Genomic DNA, 22,280 nt, shown 5'->3' on the forward strand with positions numbered 1-22,280 from the left:
ACCCCCGCTGTCTTCACAGCTGCCGCTTAAAAAAAAAAAAAAAAAAAAAAATATATATATATATATATATTTTTTGTATAGAAATCGAGAAAATGATGGGTAAATGCAAAAGAGTTGCGCTTTCAATTAAACAAAGACTTGAAATTATTCAAAAGTTTGAAAATGGTGCATTCGTTAAATCTCTAATGAACCATTATAATGTTGGTGACCAAACCATATGCAACATCTTAAAAAAACATAAAGCGAAGCTATTAGATTTAAAATTGACATCGCAAAAAATAAAGGGAAGCATCATATTGGACACATGAGTAGTATGTGGTAAGTTTTTTATCTATCGCCATATTTTTTAAGTAGGTTGCTGAACATTTTTCAATAGAGTAAGTCCCCGACTTATGCAACTACGGATTTATGCAAATTTGTTTTCACTCAATTTTTTTTTTTTTTTTTTTTAGGATTGTAAAATTTAAACCAACAACAAAAAAATAATGCACTTCAGCGCTTTCTTCTTTAGTCTTCTAATCATTTTTTTGCAGCGTAGCAGGGAAACCTGCTAGTATGGCCTGATCAAAGTACATACAGGCTATTAAGTTTCAGATGATCATCTGAAACTTAATAGCCTGTATGTACTTTTCACCTACTTTAAACCCCCATTTTTTATTCCTAAGTGCCTCCTTTATTATCACTTCGGCAAAAGCATTGAACAATCCAGGGGAAAGCAAGCAACCCTGTCTTACTCCCTTTTTAACTTTAGTTTTTTCTGTCAGTTCTCCCCTCACTCTTATCACTGCATTTTGTCTGCTATATAAGTCATAGATCAGTCCAATAATCTTCTTGCATCCAATTTTCTCAAGCAATGGGTACAGTTCTCTTCAAATTAGTCTATCAAATGCCTTTTCATAATCCAGAAAACACACAGAGGTTTCTTCCCGTGTTATACATTGTCTCTCCCAAAACTCTCAATGGTCCAATAGCATCTCTCCTCGATCTGCTTCTGTGAAAATTGCACTGAGTCATCCAGAACTTGTTCAATGACTCTCCATATGAACTTTGATAAATTTCAGTAAAATCTTGGATACGTTGGTAATAAGACTTATAGTTCTGCAGTCTTGGCATACTGTTGGTGTCATCTTCTTGGGCATGGGAATTATGATTGATGTGCAGAATTCCTTCGGCCAACGCTCATTCTTTTATATCTTCTTTATCAGTTTCAAATAAGGCTTTCTTCAGATTTTCTCCACTGTTTTAATACCTCAGCAATTATGCTGTCAATTCCTGGTGCTTTGTTATTGCTAAGAGACATTAACACTGTGTTCAATTCATCTTTAGATATTTCCTCCTCCATGTTATTCTAGTGCTGCATTCCTCCATGTGTACGTGCGTGAATCTTCATAAAGTTCTTCAACATATATCCTCCATCTTTCCTTTGTTCTTCAAAATTCAGTACTGTCATTTCCTTTTCATTCCACATTGCTCTCGCCGCCTCCGTAGCCAGGTGGGAAGGAGCAGCAGTGCGTAGCACACGCTTCTTGATTAGACCGGGGTTCGAGCCCGTCACCACCAAATATGGAGGATGCGGAAAAGTCGGGGAATGACCACCGCATATCCCGGAGCAATATGGCCTTAGTTGCTAATGCTCCTAAAAACCAAATAACAACAACAACAATAACATTGCTCTCATTTGAATTCCACTATTCTTTCTCGTTAACTCTCTGATTTTTCTATGTGCCAAGTCCACCCAACATTGTTGTTAGAGCGTTTCAATCTCTTGACAGTTCTCTGCCACTACTGTTCTTTTGCCTTTCTACATTCCCTATCAATTTCATTCTTCAGTCTATAATAGTTCCTTTGATCATCATAATTTTTTTGGCCTTTCAGTCTCCTCCTCTCATCCATTTTCTGCAGTAAAATATCTGTGATCCAAGGCTTCCTCCTAATGTTTTTACTCTTCCCCAGAGACTCCGATGCAGCTTTATCTGTGATCCAAGGCTTCCTCCTAATGTTTTTACTCTTTCCCAGAGACTCCGATGCAGCTTTATGAGTCACCTCCTTGATTAAAGACCAATTTTGTTATATATTGTTTGTAGTCTCCTTAGTAGCGATAACAATCGTCAGACCTTGAAACACATTTTTTGCACTCTCCTCTCTAAATTTCTCAATGTTCCATCTCATGAATGATTTCCTTTTATTCAGCACTTCAATTTTAGATCATAACATTCATCTTCATGAATGAGTGAGTGGTCTGAATCTCCGTTTGCTTCTGGATAGGGAATTGCTTTCTTCACTTGGTTATATCTCTGTTTAACTAAGATGTAATCAATTTGGTAACTTTGTGAGTCACCAGGATTCTTCCATGTATACCAACATTTGCTCAGGTCATGTCTGTGAAACTATTCTTATAGGGATGGAATTCTTTATTCCACACTCCACCTTAAACTCTCATCCTTTATTTACCTTGGTTTTCCAATAAATAAGTTAAGGCTGTTCACAAGAGAAGAATGTTGCATATCGTAATTAGCTTGTTTCCAAATCTTCACTTTCAATTTCTGCTAACACCAAAGCTGGCAACTATTGTAAAGCAATTATTAATCAGAATAGATTTTGAACAGGCAAAGAATAGAAAACTTGCTTCTTGCTCAAATGGTAGCCGAGCATTCTGGTCTCTTGTGAAAACTACTGGCTGCAACTTTTGTCACCAGATGGCTCTATTGCCACTTCAGCCAAGGATGAAGCAAACCTACTAGCATTCTATTTTCCTTCCAACTTTTGTATTAATGACTTTGCTAAACCTACCATTCCTAGCATGATCCATTCAATGCTTCCATGGTCTTCAATCAAAAGGATGTCAGAATTATTTTAAACAATTTCAATGCTAAGAAAGCTCCAGGACCTGATGTTGTTCTCAAAACCTGTGCTCTTGAACTTATTCCTGCTGTGCATTGCCTTTTTTTTTTTTTCCTCTCTCTTTCTTATTCCAAAGGCGTTTTCCCCTTCTGCCTGGAAATCTGCTCATATCCAACCACTTCCTAAAAATCCCTCCCATCCAATTATTGTCCCATTGCACTTATTTCTCCTCTTTCTAAAGTAATTTCTTTTTAAAGTAATCAGGAAATTAATTAACTACCAAATTTTAAAATATCTATAAACCTTCCATGTGATCAACAATCACCAGTATGGATTCTGTCAGTGTCGATCCACTGGTGATATTCTGGCTTATATTACTTACCTGTGGACAAATTAAATGGAAAAGTTTGGTGAAATTCAAGCAGTTGCTCTTAACATTTCAAAGGCTTTTGATTGTGTTTGGCTTAAAGGTCTTCTAAATAAGCTTGTGGATAAGTGAATATAAGTGAATAATGTGGATAAGTGAAAGTCTTTTTCCTTCGAAGAAGACTTTCATTCATGGAAAGCAACTTCAGCACACGATGGGCTGTTCCCGGAAAAATAATGGAGTAATTGGTTAAAGTAATGCAGAATTATCTCAATATAAGTATATTTAGATTTTTCTAAAGCTTTTAACATTTTTACACATGAAAAACTGCTGTACAAAATGGGGCAGTTGCATTCGGGGCAAGTTACTTCCATCAATAAAGGGATGGTTGAGTGGAAGAAAACGGTGGGGTAGTGATCAGTGGGCTCTTCTTTGAGTAATGTTAATATTTATTAATCTTATTTATAAGTACTTTATTAATTTAATAGTGGAGTCCACAGCTTCCAACTTTGGATTTTCAAAAAGTTGTATTGATATCAAGCATTTGAAAGCTAGGTTTTGAGCCAATACAGGCAAAAAAAAAAAAAAAAAAAAAAGGATGTTTTTTTGCTAAAGGAGTGCTTCTCAAAAACAAGACAAAAACAAAAAAAAAAAAAAAAAAAATGATTTTTTTGTTGAAAATCCACACTGCAATAGAAATTAAATTCACTGACAACATACACAGTTTATATTAATATGCAAACAAAGGATTCTTTAGTAGTAGTATTATTTGTATTACAAAGGGGATTTTTCTACCTGTGGATTTTTGCTTGGAATTTCTGTTAAACAACTGACTTTGGTTGATTCAAGAATGATACTGTTGTAGCCTCTATCATCGTTTTAAATGTTGAGTAAAAGTTTTATTCATAATTAGGACCTTGGACTTGACTGTAAAGAGCATTTTCAAAACTTAAGTAGAAAGACAAGATGTTAACTCAGTTTTTGTTTTCCTCATTTGGCTCAACATTCTTGCATACACAGCAGTGATATGAGGAATACTGAAAATTTCAAGTATGATTTGGATTTATTTGTTACATTCCAGTCTCTTTGTGCACTTCTTGGTTACACAACTATGGACTTGGCAGATTTGCATAAAGAAATTGACAGAACTGATGCTGCAAACAACTATTGATTCATCTATTTCTTTATCTTTAACAACACAATGAAATAGTGAAATCTTGTTCACCACGGCTTTCAAATTTGAAAAAGATGCTCTGCCAGCTGCTGAAATTCATGCTATCTCAACAGAATACCATTTTTTAATGGGAACTTGTGTACCATGCAGTCATATGGACCATAAATACTTTCACATCAAACAAAACAATGGCTTTCTCCTCTTGTTTGAGACTCTCCGTGAGTGTGCCAGAAGAAATGCCCATGTCTAAGTCAGAATTATCCATCTGGCTTAGTCAAGTATCATAATCAATTTCCAAAGTGGAAGCGGCCGGTAAAATATATTTGCACTTAACATTCTTCAATTTATCCAGGAGTAATGACCTGAGTACATGGATGTGAGGTGCATTGCATTGAATATGTTCAGATTTTTTCAAACACTGGTATAACATTTAAAATAAAAAAGCAAATTGCTTTATTCAACCCAGAGGAGAAAAACTTGAACACACTTTCTGTGTGAGTGAGGATAACACATCTAGAATTACCAGCTAGCTTGGAATTTAGGATTACTTTTTCCAAATGTATGCAATTTGAAGTACTTTTTCTTGAGTTCAGCAATTTGACTTCTTTCAAAACTTTTGGAATATGATATTTTGTGCTCTTTTCTTAAGAATAAAAAAGGGTAAGAATACCCTTTTGTATCCTTACCATGATTATACTTATTTTTGTATTCCCTTACAAATATCGTTGCTCTTTTTGTACACTGATCCAACAGATCTATGCTTCCTAAGAAATACAAGAAATAATCAAATTCTTCCTGCTAGTAAAATTTTTTTATATCATTGACAACACAGATGTAGATGCAAAATACTTATTCAGTTTGATGATCCTGCTCAGATAGCAAACAAACTGATTGAGTATTTTGCATCTACATTCACACATGAGGAGTTATTAAGGTTTGAAAATGGCAGGTTATCAAATTGTAGCAGGGTGCTTAATGATTGTGTAATAACTGAGAGCCAAGTGGAGGAGAAATTGTTGAAATTAAACATAAGAAAGGCATCTGGGGTGGATGGGATCTATCGAGTTATATTAGCTTGATATCCTTCTTCAATATCATTAAAAAATATGCAAAACAACAATGGGCCCAGCACTGAAACCTGGGGAACTCCTCTAATAACATTATTCCAAAAAGAGCAGTGCCTACTAGTAATTACTCTCTGTCTTCTCCCACTCAACCACCCCTTTGTGAATAGCAGTGACTTGCCTGTAATGCCAGATTGCTCCAATTTGTATAGCAGTCTATTATGTGGTAGTGTCAAAAGGTTTTCTGAAATCTAAGTGTATGATATCAAAATGACTTTTTTGCATACAGTTCCTTTGTTACTGCATCACAATATGCAATCAGAGTGGTCAGACAAGATCGTCACTTAATAAATCCATGTTTTTTCTGCATTATAGATAATTATAAATTACTTCTTTAACCAGCAACTGCATAATTTTTCCTGGAACAAAAGCCAAGCTAACAAGTTTGTAATTACTCACATCACCCTTTGATCTCCCCTTTGTGAATTTGGGATACACTACATTTGCACATCTCCAGTCCATAGGGCTTCCTCAGGTTCCAAGGATGTTCTATTATGGCTATAAGTTTGCTCACCGTTTTTGCTGCCTCCCTTAATATATTTGGATAGATCCCACTACCCCAGGTGCCTTTTTATGTTTAGCTTCAACATTTCTCTTCCACTTTTCTCTCAGTTATCACAAAATCATTTAGCACCCTGTTAGAATTTGATACACTTCTGCCATCCCCATCCCTAAAATATTGTTGTACATATCAGTAGTAATGACATTAAGAATAGGTGATCTGAGGATATTTTCAACAAATATAGTGCAATGTTGAGGTTAAAAAAAAATCACAACTTAGGATTAAAATTGAAAGTGTCTGCAATTCTGTCCACACAATGGTAGGACAGAATACATGAAGAGAGCCTTGTCAATTAATTTGATTCTACCCCTTTCTAAGGCTGAAGAGGTGGAATTTTTCTCAGTATGTATTGTTCTTGTTATTACATTCACTGTAGATTATATTTACAAGGGGGGGGGGCCCTTTCTATGTACCTTTAGCATAACATAATATTTTTTTTATATATTTTTCATTTTTTTTTTTTTTTTTTTTTGCTAAGAGATTAAGCAACTGAACACAAATTTCCTGAAACAATTTTTTAAAAATATTGGTCAATGCAAAATAAAAATTAAATAAAAAAGCATCCTGTTTGTTATTAAAATTATGCATCTAAACAAATTAAATAAATTTAGCTTTAAAAGAAAGAATCTTAAACACTGATTTATTTCTAGTAGTCACTGTTGCTAATCTTTAAAATGGCAACAGTCAAAAATTAGAGTTAACTAGACATTCTTTAAAATAAACATAATAGCATTTAACATTCACTTAGAGAACCTTAAATGGGCTATAATAAGAAATAACACTGTCTTAATTTTTAGTTTGTATTTTTAAAGCTCAGTTATTACCTTTTTGATAGCTATTTCTGTTTTTTCTGGAGCCATTTTCATCGCAGCAGTTGCATCAACAATTGGGCACGGCATATATCGCAAAGTATAATTCCTATGTTATCAAAGATAAAAAACCAAAGCACATGAGAAAATGATGTCTTTAAGAAACATTATGAAAAATTAAAAATAATTTAATTTACTACAACCACAAAAACAAAAATTTGCTTCCGAAATATTTGCTATAATGTATATAGCTGTTCAAGACATGGTTATAAAAAAAAAAACAAACTTTTATTTAAAATGTGTTTTCTTTGATTTCTACATTAAAAATTCCTTTGTTAGTTACTGTTATTATTTATTTATTATTTTTTTTTTATGAAAAACCCAAACATATATGATATTAGAACCTACAGTACTTAATACTGTGTAATGAGTTGTAGGTTGAGAAGGCAGAAAATACTTGTTGACTCTGTATCATTCAACAGCTACAAGCATGAACTGATAAACAAGAACTTAAAATTAGCAATCTCTCTCTCTCTCTCTCTCTCGCCATTGTTGAAGTGTGCTGGCTTTATGTTTTATGACAGCATCTCCAATTCTTACACTCTGGATTTCTTAACTGAAGAGTCTGAATTGCATTGAATTGTTGAATGCATATGGGTTTTTGGAGAATGTATGGAAAATGGGTTGGAGTTTTTAAAGGCCTCCTCCTAATTTTTACTGTTACCCTATAACACCAGTCACATATCTTTCACTGTCATATAAGATGACCAAACTGTGTGTGACAGTAAATGGCTCTCTGTCTACTAATTTCTCTGCTATTTCTGGAGAAATAGCTGAGAAATTCCCAAGGCTAAACCACAGCATAAATATTGCTTCCTCTACATTGAAACAAACTAGGCTCTCTTTTTACCTTTCAGATGCTGATTTAAATACAGCAGCTCTGAAGGTAGCATCCCAGACGCATTAACATCTGGGATGGTGCCACTTGAACCTTCCTTGAATTCTGAGAATCTATCTGAAAGAGAACAGTCAGTTTAACTAATGATTTCTTCTCACAAACTCACCATCATGTAGACACTAAATTTCTGCCACATGCCTTTCCTAAGCCTATTTCTAAGGACACAGACCTGAATTAGCATCTGAAATTTCAACTCTCCAAAACTAACCCAACCAAGTGAATAAAATCTGAATATATGATGCTGCTGCTGAGGCAAGATCAGATCTGGATATATGCTCATTGGAGACTCTGTATCACATTTAAAAAGATATTAGCACTACATAAAAAAAAAAAAATTAAACGAGAGCTCAATGACATATATCTGTTTGTCAGAATCAAAATTAGAGTGAACACAGAGTATAGATATATATTTCATAGCAAATGATTTAAGATTTTGAGGTATTCTGAAAGCTGTAGTTGAAGGTTTAATTTCATTAATTTATCCTTATTAATAAAATGAAACATTATCTGCATTATAACTGGAATTAATTCCACATACTTCAAATACTCACCCAGGGAATCCACTATGGTAGAACTCTTTAATCGGGTCCAAGTTATGTATTATCAGGCACAGGTCCACAGAGGTCAAAATTTTGGATTTTTAACCCAACCCATATTTGAATCCACACAAGGGTGAATTCAAACATGTTGATTATACCTGACTGATTTTTTTTTTTTTTTTTTTTTTACCCCCGGTGTGAAGTGGTTTCTCCATCAAGACAATTCTAGGCTCCATATGGCATATAATGTACAGGCAGTGCCATAGGAGCTGAGGTTCTGCCACATCCCCCTTATTAACTGGACTCAGCACCATGTGATTTCTTCCTGTATTCATGTCTGAAGAAAGCTCTGAAAGGCAAGCGTTTAGCATCACACAACGATTCTTGCACTTCGCAGTCTTTCAAAAAAATTGCTTGCAAGAAGCATTTAATGCGTGAGTATGATGGTGGCGAAAGTGTGTAAAGTTAATAACAGATCTTCAAACCTACGTGTGACTTTAGGGGTGTGGTTGACCCAGATTTTCTTTTCTTGAACAATGCCACGGCACTTAGAGTTTGAGAAAGGGGAATATAGGGTTGTGCTCTGTTTCTCATTGATACAGTGCAAAACCCTACATGTGACTTTAGGGGTGTGGTTGACCCAGATTTTCTTTTCTTGAACAATGCCACGGCACAAGAGTTTGCGAAAGGGGAATATAGGGTTGTGCTCTGTTTCTCATTGATACAGTGCAGGTGAAGCTTTTAAGGCTTGGGAAAACAGAGAAGTTTTTTCTGTTTTATTAATTTAAATTGGTTTAAATTGGCATATTAACTTATTTTCTAGAGTAGCTTTATATTCCTAGTTACGATACTTAGTTTAAATTTTAACTTAAATAAAAATTTTGTAGGTTATTACTTAGTATCGGTAAGGGTATGCAATCCATGTGTTATACAAGTTTTGCAGCTCCGGAGAACAGAAAAGTTTTTTAGCTATATTTAGCCGCTTAATTGACTAATTGTTATATTAAATTTATTTCTATAAGTAGCGTATAGACCTAGACAAGATCCTTGGTTTATTCTGAATTCAGGCAGCGAGATTTTGGAAGTTAATTAATACAGGTGACCCCCGATTAACGCTGATAATTCGTTCCGGAAAAACAGAGCGCTAAGTGAATCCAAGCTAAGCGAGCACCGCATTCCCATAAGGTAACATATGTATTTGTGAGTTGCGGTCGGTGCCATAGGATATTTCCTAATCAATAATAAACTGTAGTGAAAAGATGCACAAATGTCGGTCAAAATATTTAATATTCAAATATTTGTCATATCAAATATTCTGCATTACATACATATACAATTATGTGGTAACTACTTACGTATCAAAATTAAACTTAAAATTCCAATTAAAATCATGAATTTAATTGATCTAAATTGATTTATTTTAATTGATGAATTTAATCAAGAAAAATGTGTCGATTTTGGGTTGAACTTTGGCCCTCTTCCAAATAAACTAAAAGGGGTATTAATTTTAAATCCCCCTCCCCCCGCAGAATTATCACTCAACAATAAATTCAACCGATCTTTCGCCGCTTTGAAACGTGGCATGTTTTTTCCTTCTTTCAATATGAAACTTCTTTTAGACATTCGTTTCCACAAAAGTCCTGCTTCATCTATGTTAAAAACTTGTTGAGAAGTATAACACATAATATCCCTCTTCAATAATTTTAACAAGTTCGTTTCTGAAAGTTTCGGCTCCTTAATCTGCACTTGCGACTTCTCCCTGGATTTTAAATCTATTCAACCAGCCCTTACTAGTTTTAAATGGTTCCACTTTTTTTTTTTTTTAGGTGAGTTTTCTTCAGATCATCATATTGGCTAATCTCTCTCAATTTTTTTTTTTTTTTTTTTTTTATAATATTTAACTTAACTGAATTCTGCATTGGATATTATCTTCAATAAAATCCTAATAGCCAGCCTAGCCCTAGTTGCTTGCAGTGGAACAGCTATCTTTCCCACTGCTAAAATTAATTCTTTATTTTTTTTTATAATTGTTCTTACAGTTAAACTTGCAAGTCCTAAATTATGGCACACATCCGCTTGTCTTTGACCGGAATCGATTCGCTTCAAAACGTCTAATTTAATTTTCAAATTCAGTCTTTTTCTTACATTTGTAGTCTTCGTACTGCTTCCAGACGTTGTTGCTTTTTCATTCTAATCTGCCATTATTACCTCTTCGAAAATGTAAATGCGTTGGTTGCATTAATTATGATACAATGTTCGAGTAAACTGTCCGTTACGCATGATGTCTAATACTGTACTGAGTGATGACTAGCCTTCGGATAAATGGATATAACGCAAATATTACAAGCAATATACTTGATCATTTTTTAAAATGTTGATCTTGGAATTACGTACTGCAATTAAATTAGCGTGCGAGAAAATATCACTGAGCATGGGAAAATATCTCAAGTCAGTGTGGGAAACATTTTAATGCTGTTTTGATATTCATTTTCAAGCTATTGACTCCATCAAATGAAACGATTTCGTTAAATATGCCAAAAATGCAATCTGTAAAAGAGCGTTATATTGATCTGAGACAGCGTTATAGTCAGATACGGGTTATAATTTAAAAGAACAGTGTTATAGTGAATCAGCGTAAAGCGAACCGCGTTATAACGGGGGCCTGCTGTACTTAAGTGTCCAGAGATGTACCGTTCGTAATTTGCCGCCATTGTTATATGATACAACGTTATATCCTGAACTAGATAGCGTTAGCTTAGTATAGTACAGTATATAATATTATTAAGTAATTAGTAAAATTTATTAATCTTGTTAAACTTCATTGTCAATTAAATTGTACTTTTTAGCTAAATACATATAACGAATAATATACATATCAATAGGTGCATGTATACCAATGCTAGAAGTATAGTAATAAATTTGATGAATTTGAAGTGTTGGTCAAGACATCAAAGGCAGATATTGTTGGGATATCAGAGACATGGTGTCACACTGATATTAGGAACGCTGAATTGGAATTTGGGGAGTACAATGTGTACAGAAAGGATAGACAGGATAGGAAGGGAGGAGGTGTCACGCTGTTAATTAACAAAAACATAAAATCAAAAGAAGTGCATCCAGTTGATATAGATGAACAGTGCACAGTTGAGTCAGTTTGGTGTGACATAAGCACTGCGAAAGCAAAAATAAGAGTAGGAGTGAGTTATAGGCCTAATGACTCGAATGAGTACAATGAACAATTGTACAGAGAAATAGAGTGGGCTATAAATCAGAATGTCTTATAATGGGAATTTCAACTTCCCAGATATTGACTGCACTTGTGGGTTGGTCACTCACGCACTAGTAAGACTTTTGTGGATTTATTGGATGATTGTTTTCTGCAGAAGCATGTTCGAAAGGCAACCAGAGAGGGTAATACTCAATACACGAATGATCCCTGCTGATAACCAGATCTTGATCTGGTTATCAGCATTGATCATTCGTGTATTAAGAATCTGCAATTAAAGGAACCACTAGGTGGCAGTGATCACAGTGTACTGATGTGGGATTTACTTTAAGATATAATTACCATCAGGTAAAGGAAAGGGTTTTTGCTTCCGTAAAGGTGAATACAGTGGTTCCAGACAGTTTTTAAATTCTGTACAATGGGATCAACTGATGATGTTATCAACAGTAATTTCTAAGTGGGAAGCATTCAAGGAATTAATCGTGGAAGCTACTAAAAGTTTCATACCTATTAAGAAATATTGTTCAAGGTTTAGGCCTGAATGGTTGTCAAATGAACTAATGAGATTTGTGACAGAGAAGAAAATGCATGGGATACATATAAATTATCAAGCGACTCAGAAGCCTATGGCAGATATAAGCTAGTCTGTAATCAGGTCACAAAGGAGGTTAGGCAGGCGAAGGTAGATTATGAGAAATCTTTGGCAAAAGATGCTAAGAAAAACAGCAAGGATTTCTTTACTTATATAAACTCTGAAAGGAAGGGGATCAATCTGATTGGTCCACTTGATATTGATGGTTCGACTGTTGATGATCCTGCTCAGATAGCAAACAAACTGAATGAGTATTTTGAATCTACATTCACACATGAGGAAGTATTAAGGTTTGAAAATGGCAGAAGGTTATGAAATTGTAGCAGGGTACTTAATGATTTTGTAATAACTGAGAGCAAAGTGGAGGAGAAATTGTTGAAGTTAAACATGAGAAAGGCGCCTGGGGTGGATGGGATCTATCCAGTTATATTAAAGGAGGTGGCAAAGCAACTAAGCAAACCCTTAGCCATAATTATGAGAGCATCCTTGGACGCAGGGGAGGTTCCCACGGACTGGAGATGTGCAAATGTATCCCCAATTCCCAAAGGGGGATCGAGGGAGGACACGAGTAATTACAGACCAGTTAGTTTAACTTCTGTTCCATAGAAAATAAGGGTTTCACTGGTTAAAGATGCATTGCAGGATCATCTAAACAAGACTGCAGGAATAATTCAGACACAGCATGGGTTTGTTAAGGGAAAGTCTTGCTTGATACATTTGATAGGATATTATGATGTGGTTACAAAGGAATTGGATGCAAAAAATAATTTTGATAATATATTTGGATTTCAGGAAAGCTTTTGACACTGTTGTGCATGGAAGACTATTGTACAAATTGGAGTAGAATGGTATTAAGGATAAGTTGTTACAATGGATAAAAGGATGGTTGAGTGGGAGAAGACAGAGAGTGGTAATCAATGGGTGCTGCTCTTCTTGGACTAATGTTATTAGTGGAGTCCCACAGGGTTCGGTTTTGGCTCCAATGTTGTTTTGTATATTTATCAATGATGTTGATGAAGGTAATCAGGCTTAGTGTTGAAGTTTGCAGATGATACAAAGGTTGGCAGGATTGTTAATGACAGTAATGGCAGGGTACTACTGCAACAGGATCTAGATAATTTGGGCAGATGGGCTAAGAAGTGGCAACTGAAGTTTAACCTTGACAAATGCAAAGCACTGTATATGGGTAAAAGGAACCCCAGAGAAACATACCAACTGTGTGGTACTACACTTAAGGTGGTAGAAAATGAAAAAGACATGGGAGTAATTGTGCAGTCAGATATGAAGTTTTCTGAGCAATGCAGACAGGTTGCCAGGGCAAGTCATGGGGTTTTGTCAATGATATATAGGAATTTTGCAAGCAGGGAAAAGAACGTGATTGTCCCTCTGTATAAGGCAATGGTCAGGCCATGCCTTGAGTACTGTGTACAGATCTGGAGGTCTCATTTTAGGAAGGATGTAGATTTGCTTGAGCGTGCACAATGAAGGGCAACAAGATTGGTGAGGGGAATGAGGGGATCCTCTTACCAAGAGAGGCTTAAGTTCTGCAAATTGCAGTGGCTGGAAACTAGGCACCTGCACAGTGATCTGAGTGGGGTGCATAAGGTCTTATACATCTCAATAATGTATAAGGTATGAGTTGTATAAGGCCTTCAAGGGATGCAAAGGAGTTCTTCAAGGGATGTAAAGGAGTTCTTTACTTATGTAAACTCTAGAATGAAGGGGATGAATCAGATTGGTCCACTTGATATCAATGGTTCAACTATTCATGATCCTGCTTAGGTAGCTAACCAACTAAATCAATATTTTGCATCTACATTCACCCATGAGGAGTTATTCAGGAAGGGGAATGCGATAGATGAAGTAAACACTGGCAGTGAGCTAGATGATCTTGTAATAATTGAGAGTAAAGTGGAGGAGAAATTATTGAAGATAAATACAAGAAAGGCACCCAGGGTGGATGGGATCTATCCAGTTATATTAAAGGAGGCAGCAAAGGAAGTAAGCAATCCGTTAGCCATAATTATGAGAGCCTCCTTGGACTCAGGAGAGATACCCACAGACTGGAGATGTGCAAATGTACACCCAATTCACAAAGGAGGATCAAAGGCTGACACCTGTGAGTTTAACTTCTGTTCCAGGAAAATTAATGGAAGCACTGGTTAAAGAAGCACTGCAGGGTCATCTTGACAAGAATTCAGTTATAGCTCAGACACAGCATGGTTTTGTTAAGGGATGGTCTTGCCTGACCAATTTGATTGGATACTATGATGTAGTCACAAAAGAATTGGATGCAGGGAATAACTTTGATATTATATATTTGGATCTTAGAAAGGCTTTTGATACTGTTGCACATGGAACACTGCTGCACAAATTGGTGCAGTGTGACATTGGTGGCAAATTGTTGCTATGGATAAAGGGATGGTTGAGTGGCAATTAATGGACACTGCTCATCGTGGACTAATGTTATTAGTGGAGTCCTTCAGGATTCAGTGTTGGGTCCATTGTTGTTTTCGGTATTTATAAATGATATTGATGATGGTATATCAAGCTTAATGTCCAAGTTTGCAGATGATACAAAGGTTGGCAGGGTTGTTAAGGTCGGTACTGACGCTATGCCGCTATAACAGGATCTGGAAAGGTTGAGCAGATGCGCTGAGAGGTGGCAAATGAAGTTTAACATTGACAAATGTAAAGTAATACATATGAGAAACAGCAACCCCAGAGTAATGTATCAACTCTGTGGTACCACACTGACAGTGGTGGAGAATGAAAAGGAACTGGGGGTAATTGTGCAGGCAGATGTGAAGTTCTCTGAGAAGTGCAGACAGGTTGCAGAGTAGCTCATGGTGTCTTATCAATGATATACAGGAATTTTTCTAGCAGGGATAGGGAGGTGATTATTCCCTTGTATAAGGCAATGGTTAGGCCGCACCTTGAGTACTGTATACAGGTCTGGAGGCCTCATTTCAAGAAGGATTTAGAGCTGCTGGAACGAGTACAGAGAAGGGTAACAAGGTCAGTGAACGGAACGAAGGGTTGTTCTTAGAAAGAAAGGCTTAAGTTTTGCAAATTACAGTGTCTGGAGACTAGGCACTGGCGAGGAGATCTGATAGAGGTGTACAAAGCCTTGAATGGTTTGAGCATGCTCAATGCTGATGGGATACTGCCTCTTGCTCAGAATAATCACCTGAGAGGGCTTAAATTCAAACTGAGGAAAGACAGATGTAGGATAGATGTGCGGAAATTTGCCTTTAGCCAGCGGGTAGTTTGTTAGTGGAACAGACTTCCAGCCCTTGTTGTGGAAGTTGATAGCCTAAATAAATTTAAGGCTGAGCTGGACAGGTATATGGAACGAACGGAGGGGTGAACTGGAAGGAGTTTTTTTTTTTTTTTTTTGGCTGATGATGCAATAAATATGCAAGGCATATGATGCAAGAAAGCAAGCTGAATAAGCTTGCTTTCTTGCATCATATGATTCTACTAATGCTAATGCTAATGCTAATTTATTCTTATAACAATAACATATCATAATGATGATAGGGTACTGAATGGGTTGAGCACGCCAAATTCTGATTCAGCGGGCTCAACTTCCACTTGTTCAGATTACGAACCTAAGGGGGCATAAATTCAAATTAAGAAAAGACAAATGTAGAATATATGTGCGGAAATTTGCCTTTAGCCAGTGGGTGGTTAATTGCTGGAACAAAGTTCCATCTGTCGTTGTGGAAGTTGATCGGTTAATTAAATTTAAATAGGAACAGGACAGATATTTGGTGGGAATGGTGTGTTTTTTTTTTTTGTTTTTTTTTGTGCTAATGCTGCATAAGCTCATACACTTGCTTTCTTGTATCACATGGTACTACTACTATGATTTAGATTTTACAAACATAACATAATTAATTAATACATAACTTGATACAGAAGTTATATATCGGAACTCGGGGATAATACTCGATACTGAAAAAAATATATAGATATGTAGAGTTATAACTGAATTGGGATACAAGTTTAGGGTTATAATTTTGTACTGGAATTGAAATTTTTTTGAAATTGAATCGAAATCATGACTCAGACCAGAGCAGCAAAGCAAAAGGCTCAAGCTAATGGGAGTGCTATGGCTTAGGGGAGAACTGAGTGGGGCAGTTGCCCTCTGAACCACAGCCTTTTAAAATGCACTGCTTGCTTGGTGTTTGTGGAGGAATCAGGTACAGGACATGACATTGCCAAGGGGGATGTCTCTGTGTGTGTGCGCGATGTAAGGAGTGTGAGGAAATGAGGCGACAACTCAGCATTGTTATGGGCCTATATGAGAGTTTGAAGGACAGGGTGGATGCCCTCAAAGGATCTAAATTGAGGGGCCCATCAAGATCTCAGCTGCCCACATCAATGCCAGAGCTTGCACCTGATCATCACGCAACACCGTGGCAACCTCCAAGACAGAATGCGCTGGTCCCACAGGAACTAGTAGTTGTTGGTGATTCTCAGGGAAACGGGGAACATGGTATGTAAAAAGGATAGGTGGAACAGGAACAGAATATGTCTGCCAGGGGCAAAGGATGATGACATTGTAGAGCGGATATCATCTTTTAAGGGCACAAAAGGTGATATTGTTGTACATGTTGGCACTAATGATATTAAGAGAAGGAGACAGATGGAATTACTTAACAAGTACAGGTCTCTGTTGAAAAAAAAAAAAAAAAGCAGTGTATTAGGGTTGAATTTGAAAGTGTCTACAATTCATGCCTAGACACAATAGGAGGGAGTATATGATGAGAGCCTTGTTGATCAATTTGGCCCTGGAAAGATTGTGGAAGGCTCAAGGGGTAGAATTTTTTTCAACCTGGTCTGTACTTGTTAACAGGAGAGACTGCTTCTACACGGATGGGATACACTTAAATAGAAAGGGTGCAAGATTATTTCCTGATGCTATTGAAGCAATGTTAGGTGGGTCGGAAAACTGCTAGCTTTGGGAAATACAAGGACTAATAGATTAACAGTAGCCACTGGCAGAAGTGAAAGTGATTCTTGGACTGCTTCTATTGGAATGAGCAGCAGCCTGGAAAACAAGATGCAGGGTATTTCAGAGACTGCTGGGAGTCATTGTGGTACAAGTAAACACATGGGTTGTGTTAGGGTAGCTAAGAATAGGAACAAGTGCATGTATACTTGCATATACACCAATGCTAGGAGTTTGGTAAATAAATTTGATGAATTTGAGGTATTGCTCAAAACATTAAAGGCAGATATTGTTGGGATATCAGAGACGTGGCGTCACACATATAAGGAATGCAGAACTGGAATTTGGAAAGTACAATGTGTACAGGAAGGATAGACAGGATAGGTAGGGAGTAGGGTTTATGCTATTAGTTAACAAACAAAAAATCCAAGGAAGCGAAGCCAGTTGACATCGCTGGGCAATGCAGTGTCGAGTCAGTTTGGTGTGACATAAGCATTGGGAGTAGGAATGTGTTATAGGGCAAAGACTCTGATGAGTATAATAAGAAACTGTACAGGGAAATTGAGTGGGCCAGTAAATCAGAAAGTCTTATAATGGGGGATTTTAATTTCCCAGATATTGACTGGAATTTGTGGGTTGGTCACTCACACTAGGCAAGGCTTTTGTGGATATATTGGATGATTGTTTACTACATCAGTATGTTCGTGAGGCAACTAGAAGGAGTAATACTCTTCATCTGATTATCAGTAGTGATTCTTCATGCCTTAAGAATCTGCAGATCAAGGAAGCACTAGGTGGCAGTGATCACAGTGTGCTGAAGTGGAATTTACTCAAAGAGGTAGTAGTAGTAGTAGTAGTAGTGGCACTTGATGCAAGAAAGCAAGTGTAGGAGCTTATGCAGCATCAGCCAAAAAAAAAAAAAAAATCACACCATACCCTCCAATTGCCTGTCCAGTTCCTCCTTAAATTTATTTAACCTATCAACTTCCACAACGACAGATGGAAGTTTGTTCCAGCAATTAACCACCCGCTGGCTAAAGGCAAATTTCCGCACATCTATTCTACATCTATCCTTTCTTAATTTGAACTTATGTCCCCGTAGGTTTGTATTCTGAACAAGTGGGAGGATCCCATCAGAATTCAGCGTGCTCAACCCATTCAAGGCCTTATAGACCTCAATCAGATCACCGCGCAGGTGCCTAGTCTCCAGCCACTGCAATTTGCAGAACTTAAGCCTCTCTTGGTAAGAGGATCCCTTCATTCCCCTCACCAATCGTGTTGCTCTTCTCTGTACACGCTCAAGCAAATCTACATCCTTCCTAAAATGAGGCCTCCAGACCTGTACGCAGTACTCAAGGCGTGGCCTGACCATTGCCTTATACAGAGGGACAATCACCTCCTTTTCCCTGCTAGCAAAATTCCTATATATCATTGACAAAACCCCATGACCTGTCCTGAACAGTCTGAACATGTGCACACATAAAGGTAGTAATAATGTGATGTAGTAATAAGTGGATGAAGAAACAATTCTGACATTATACATCTAGATTATAATAAAGCTTTTGATATGCTGTATAAATTCTTCCCACTTAGAACTGGATGATGGTAATATCATCAGTTAGTTCCACTGTGTAGAATTTAAAATCTGTCTGAGATCACTGTAATCACCTTTATGATAGCAAAACTCTTATCATGGCCCTTGATGGTAGTTACATCTTTAAGTAAATTCCACAAAAATAAACTGTGATTACTGCCACCTAGTGGTTCTTTTATCTGCATTTAGAGAAAGAGCAATTAAAATCTCTGGGGACCCTAAAGAAATCAGACTGCTGTAAAATAAGTGACACAATGATCTCAGAAAAACTTCAGAAGCTTTTGTTAGAAAAGCTATCAAGGAAAAAGGTAGTCAAGGCTCTAGGAGAGTATGGTATATATTCAGTTATAACTGAAAATGCTGCATGTAAGTGCAGGAAACTATTGGGAATGTTAATGAATGCTGACTAGAATTTGGATAGATCCTTTTCAAAGTGGAGAATTTCTAATGTCTCTCCAAAAGTGATGGTAAAGAGGAGTTGGGTAGCCATAGGCCAGTGAGTGTGACTTCTGTGGTAGGGAAGATCATGGTATTCAAGGCTGACAATCCCAGCATGGGTTCCTTATGGCAAGATAATGTCTGACCAATATGGTAAATTGCTATGATGTAGTAATAAGTGGATGAAGAAACAATTCTGACATTATATATCTAGATTGTAATAAAGCTTTTGATATGCTGTATAAACTAGAACAAACTGGGATTACAGGCACAATCCTACACTGGATCAGAGGCTGGCTACAATGCAGGAGACAGAGTATTGTGAATGGGCAAGTGTTATGAGCAAGTCCTTCAGGGCTTGGATTGGATACCCTCCTATTTCTAATTTTCATAGATGATACTGATGAAGTTATCCAAGGGAAGTTGTCAAAATTTGATATAATTTGAGGGTGGGAAGAATGGTTAACAATTTGAGCCAGGCCATGTTGCTTCAAAAAGACTTCTATTGGATGCATATATGTTGGAAATATGGCAACTAAAGTTGAATGCATCTAATGTTATGCATTTGGGGAACAAAAATCCAGGAGTCATGTATAAGCTGGGAGAGGGGCTCTAATAGTGGTTCACGACAAAAAAAAGGTTTAGATGTTACAATTCAATCTGACATGAAACTTTCCATGCATAAACATACAGCTAGTAAGGTACATGGTGGTGTCCTGTCTATGACTTATGAGACTGCTGGAAGAATGTCTTTTACCCTTTATACAATAAAGAGAATGGTTAGACTGCATTTGGAATACTGTATTAAGTTCTTGAAGCCCAAAACTTTAAAAGAAGACAGAGAACTTGTGAAGATAGTTCAAAAAAAAATCTAAGCTCAATAAGATTTTTTTTGAAGTAAGGCCTCTGTCAGAAACAGAGGCATTATGAAGACCCCTCATGAAGGCATTAAAATCACGGGATTTACGGTATTATATTTCTTTTAATGTATTATTTTAATTTTGTCAGGTACCTATGGATTTTTTCCATAGTGTTGACTTCCAGTTTTGTCAGCTTGTATCATCTCTTCTCTCTTTACCACATTCTACTTATCTATTATATATATCTATATATATATATATATATAGACAGGTAGCCCTTGTTTTGCACTGATCCGATTTGCAATAGTGCCGATCACTAATCACAACGGCATTTTTATTTTTATTTAAAAATAAAAATGGTGTTGTGGGGTTTTTTTTTTTTTGGTTTTTTTTTGCAATTTTTTTATAAATTGAAAGTTTAAAATCATTAGACAAAATTTATCGGCATCATACTATGCCATGTATCATGCACTGTTCATGTGATTTAGGACAATCTGAACCAATCAGAAATTAGCGCATTTGTATCAGAGACGAGAAAGATTCCCGCTCTCAAAGTAACCACTCAAGGATGTGGGTAGTAAAGGTCCATGCGGTGAAACATTCAGTTGGTTGTTGTTTACGCTATTTACACGTGTTGGAAATTTATTATGCTAACATTTTTTATTAGTTGTGCTATTATTTAATTAATTAATAATGACAGTCATAACTGTGTGCAGTTTTTTCCCTATCATGTTATAAAGTTTTTAATTTAATAGAATAGACATGCCATATCTGGTTAAAATTGTTAATTGAAACCTAGCAATATTCAGAGGATTGAATCTAGTGAAAACCACCCTAATGTGTGTAGGGCTATGAATATGCCTTCATCGATTATTACTACAATTATGAAGAATGCTAATAAAATAAAACAATCGATGCAATGTGGATAAAATTCTTGGTGCCTAGAACCTATCAGAATTTAACTGTGATTTCCAATTTACTTCATTATATAATGGGTTCCATTTGTGCCGATTCCATTTGTGCCTGTTCTCCCAAAAACCTAACCCCGACGTAAATTGATGGGCTACCTGTATTTTTGTTTGTTTTTTTTTGGTTGATGTAGAGTAGCTTGCTTCCTTTAACATCTGGCTTTAATAATACTACAATAGACAAACCTATTTTGGAGTCAAATTTAAATTCACGTGTAATATGTTGATCCAATTTAAGAAGCAGAATCTGTTATTTTATTTATTATTTTTTGGCGGATGCTGTATATAATTTTTTCCCTGAATCATATATCACTTGTGAGTGTTGTGTTGCGTTGCGTCTGTTAGAGAAAGTTTTTCCCTCAAGAAATGGACAAGTAATAGTGTGTTCAAATTCCTAAGAAAGCTAGAACTATTTCTTGCTGGTTTCTTACACAGAGAGAGATGGTTTGGTTCCTGGTTTCCTTGCTCCATGAAAGGACAAGGACACATGTGCTAGAAGTAAATGACCCCCCCTCTCTCTCTCTCACACACAATATCACCCCAGGCATTCTTGTCAAGCATTCTATTTGCACCACTAATATCTAGGGTTGAATTTGAAAGTGTCTACAATTCTGCCCAGACACGATAGGAGGGAGTATATGATGAGAGCCTCGTTGATCAATTCGGCCCTGGAAAGATTGTGCAAGGCTCAAGGGGTAGAATTTTTTTCAGCCTGGACTGTACTTGTTAACAGGAGAGATTGCTTCTGCAGGGATGGGATACACTTAAATAGAAAGGGTGCAAGAATATTTGCTGATGCTATCGAGGCAGTGTTAGGTGGGTCGGAAAACTGCTAGCTTGGGGGGATACAAAGACAAATAGATTAACAGTAGCCACTGGCAGAGGTGAAAGAGATTCTTGCACTGCTTCTATTAGACTGAGCAGAAGCCTGAAAAACAAGATGCATGGTATTTCAGAGACTGCTGGGAGCCATTGCACTACAAGTAAACACATGGGTTGTGTTAGGGTAGCTAAGAATAGAAACAGGTGCAGGTATACTTGCGTGTACACCAATGCTAGGAGTTTAGTAAATAAATTTGATGAATTTGAGGTATTGCTCAAAACATCGAAGGCAGATATTGTTGGGATATCAGTGGAAGTGAAGGAAGTGAAGCCAGTCGACATTGCTGGACAGTGCAGTGTGGAGTCAGTTTGGTGTGACACAAGCATTGGGAAATCAAAATTGAGAGTAGGGGTGTGCTATAGGCCTAATGACTCTGATGAGTATA

General features: G+C 36.6%; 1 protein-coding gene across 4 annotated transcripts in view; it reads right to left on the reverse strand.

Moving 5' to 3' along the window:
• Positions 1-22,280, reverse strand: part of LRR (capping protein regulator and myosin 1 linker 1 leucine rich repeat protein) — a 1,021,987-nt gene that overhangs the window by 550,802 nt on the left and 448,905 nt on the right. For all 4 annotated transcript variants that reach the window (XM_090381859.1, XM_090381857.1, XM_090381858.1 and 1 more), the window contains exon 19: positions 6,893-6,986. In XM_090381859.1, coding sequence (XP_090237985.1) covers positions 6,893-6,986 — 94 coding nt within the window. The remainder of the gene's footprint in view (positions 1-6,892; positions 6,987-22,280) is intronic.

Source organism: Mastigoproctus giganteus, chromosome 9, assembly GCF_048544385.1.
Source record: "Mastigoproctus giganteus isolate SK-2022 chromosome 9, ASM4854438v1, whole genome shotgun sequence".
In the NCBI taxonomy this organism is placed as follows: domain Eukaryota; kingdom Metazoa; phylum Arthropoda; class Arachnida; order Uropygi; family Thelyphonidae; genus Mastigoproctus; species Mastigoproctus giganteus.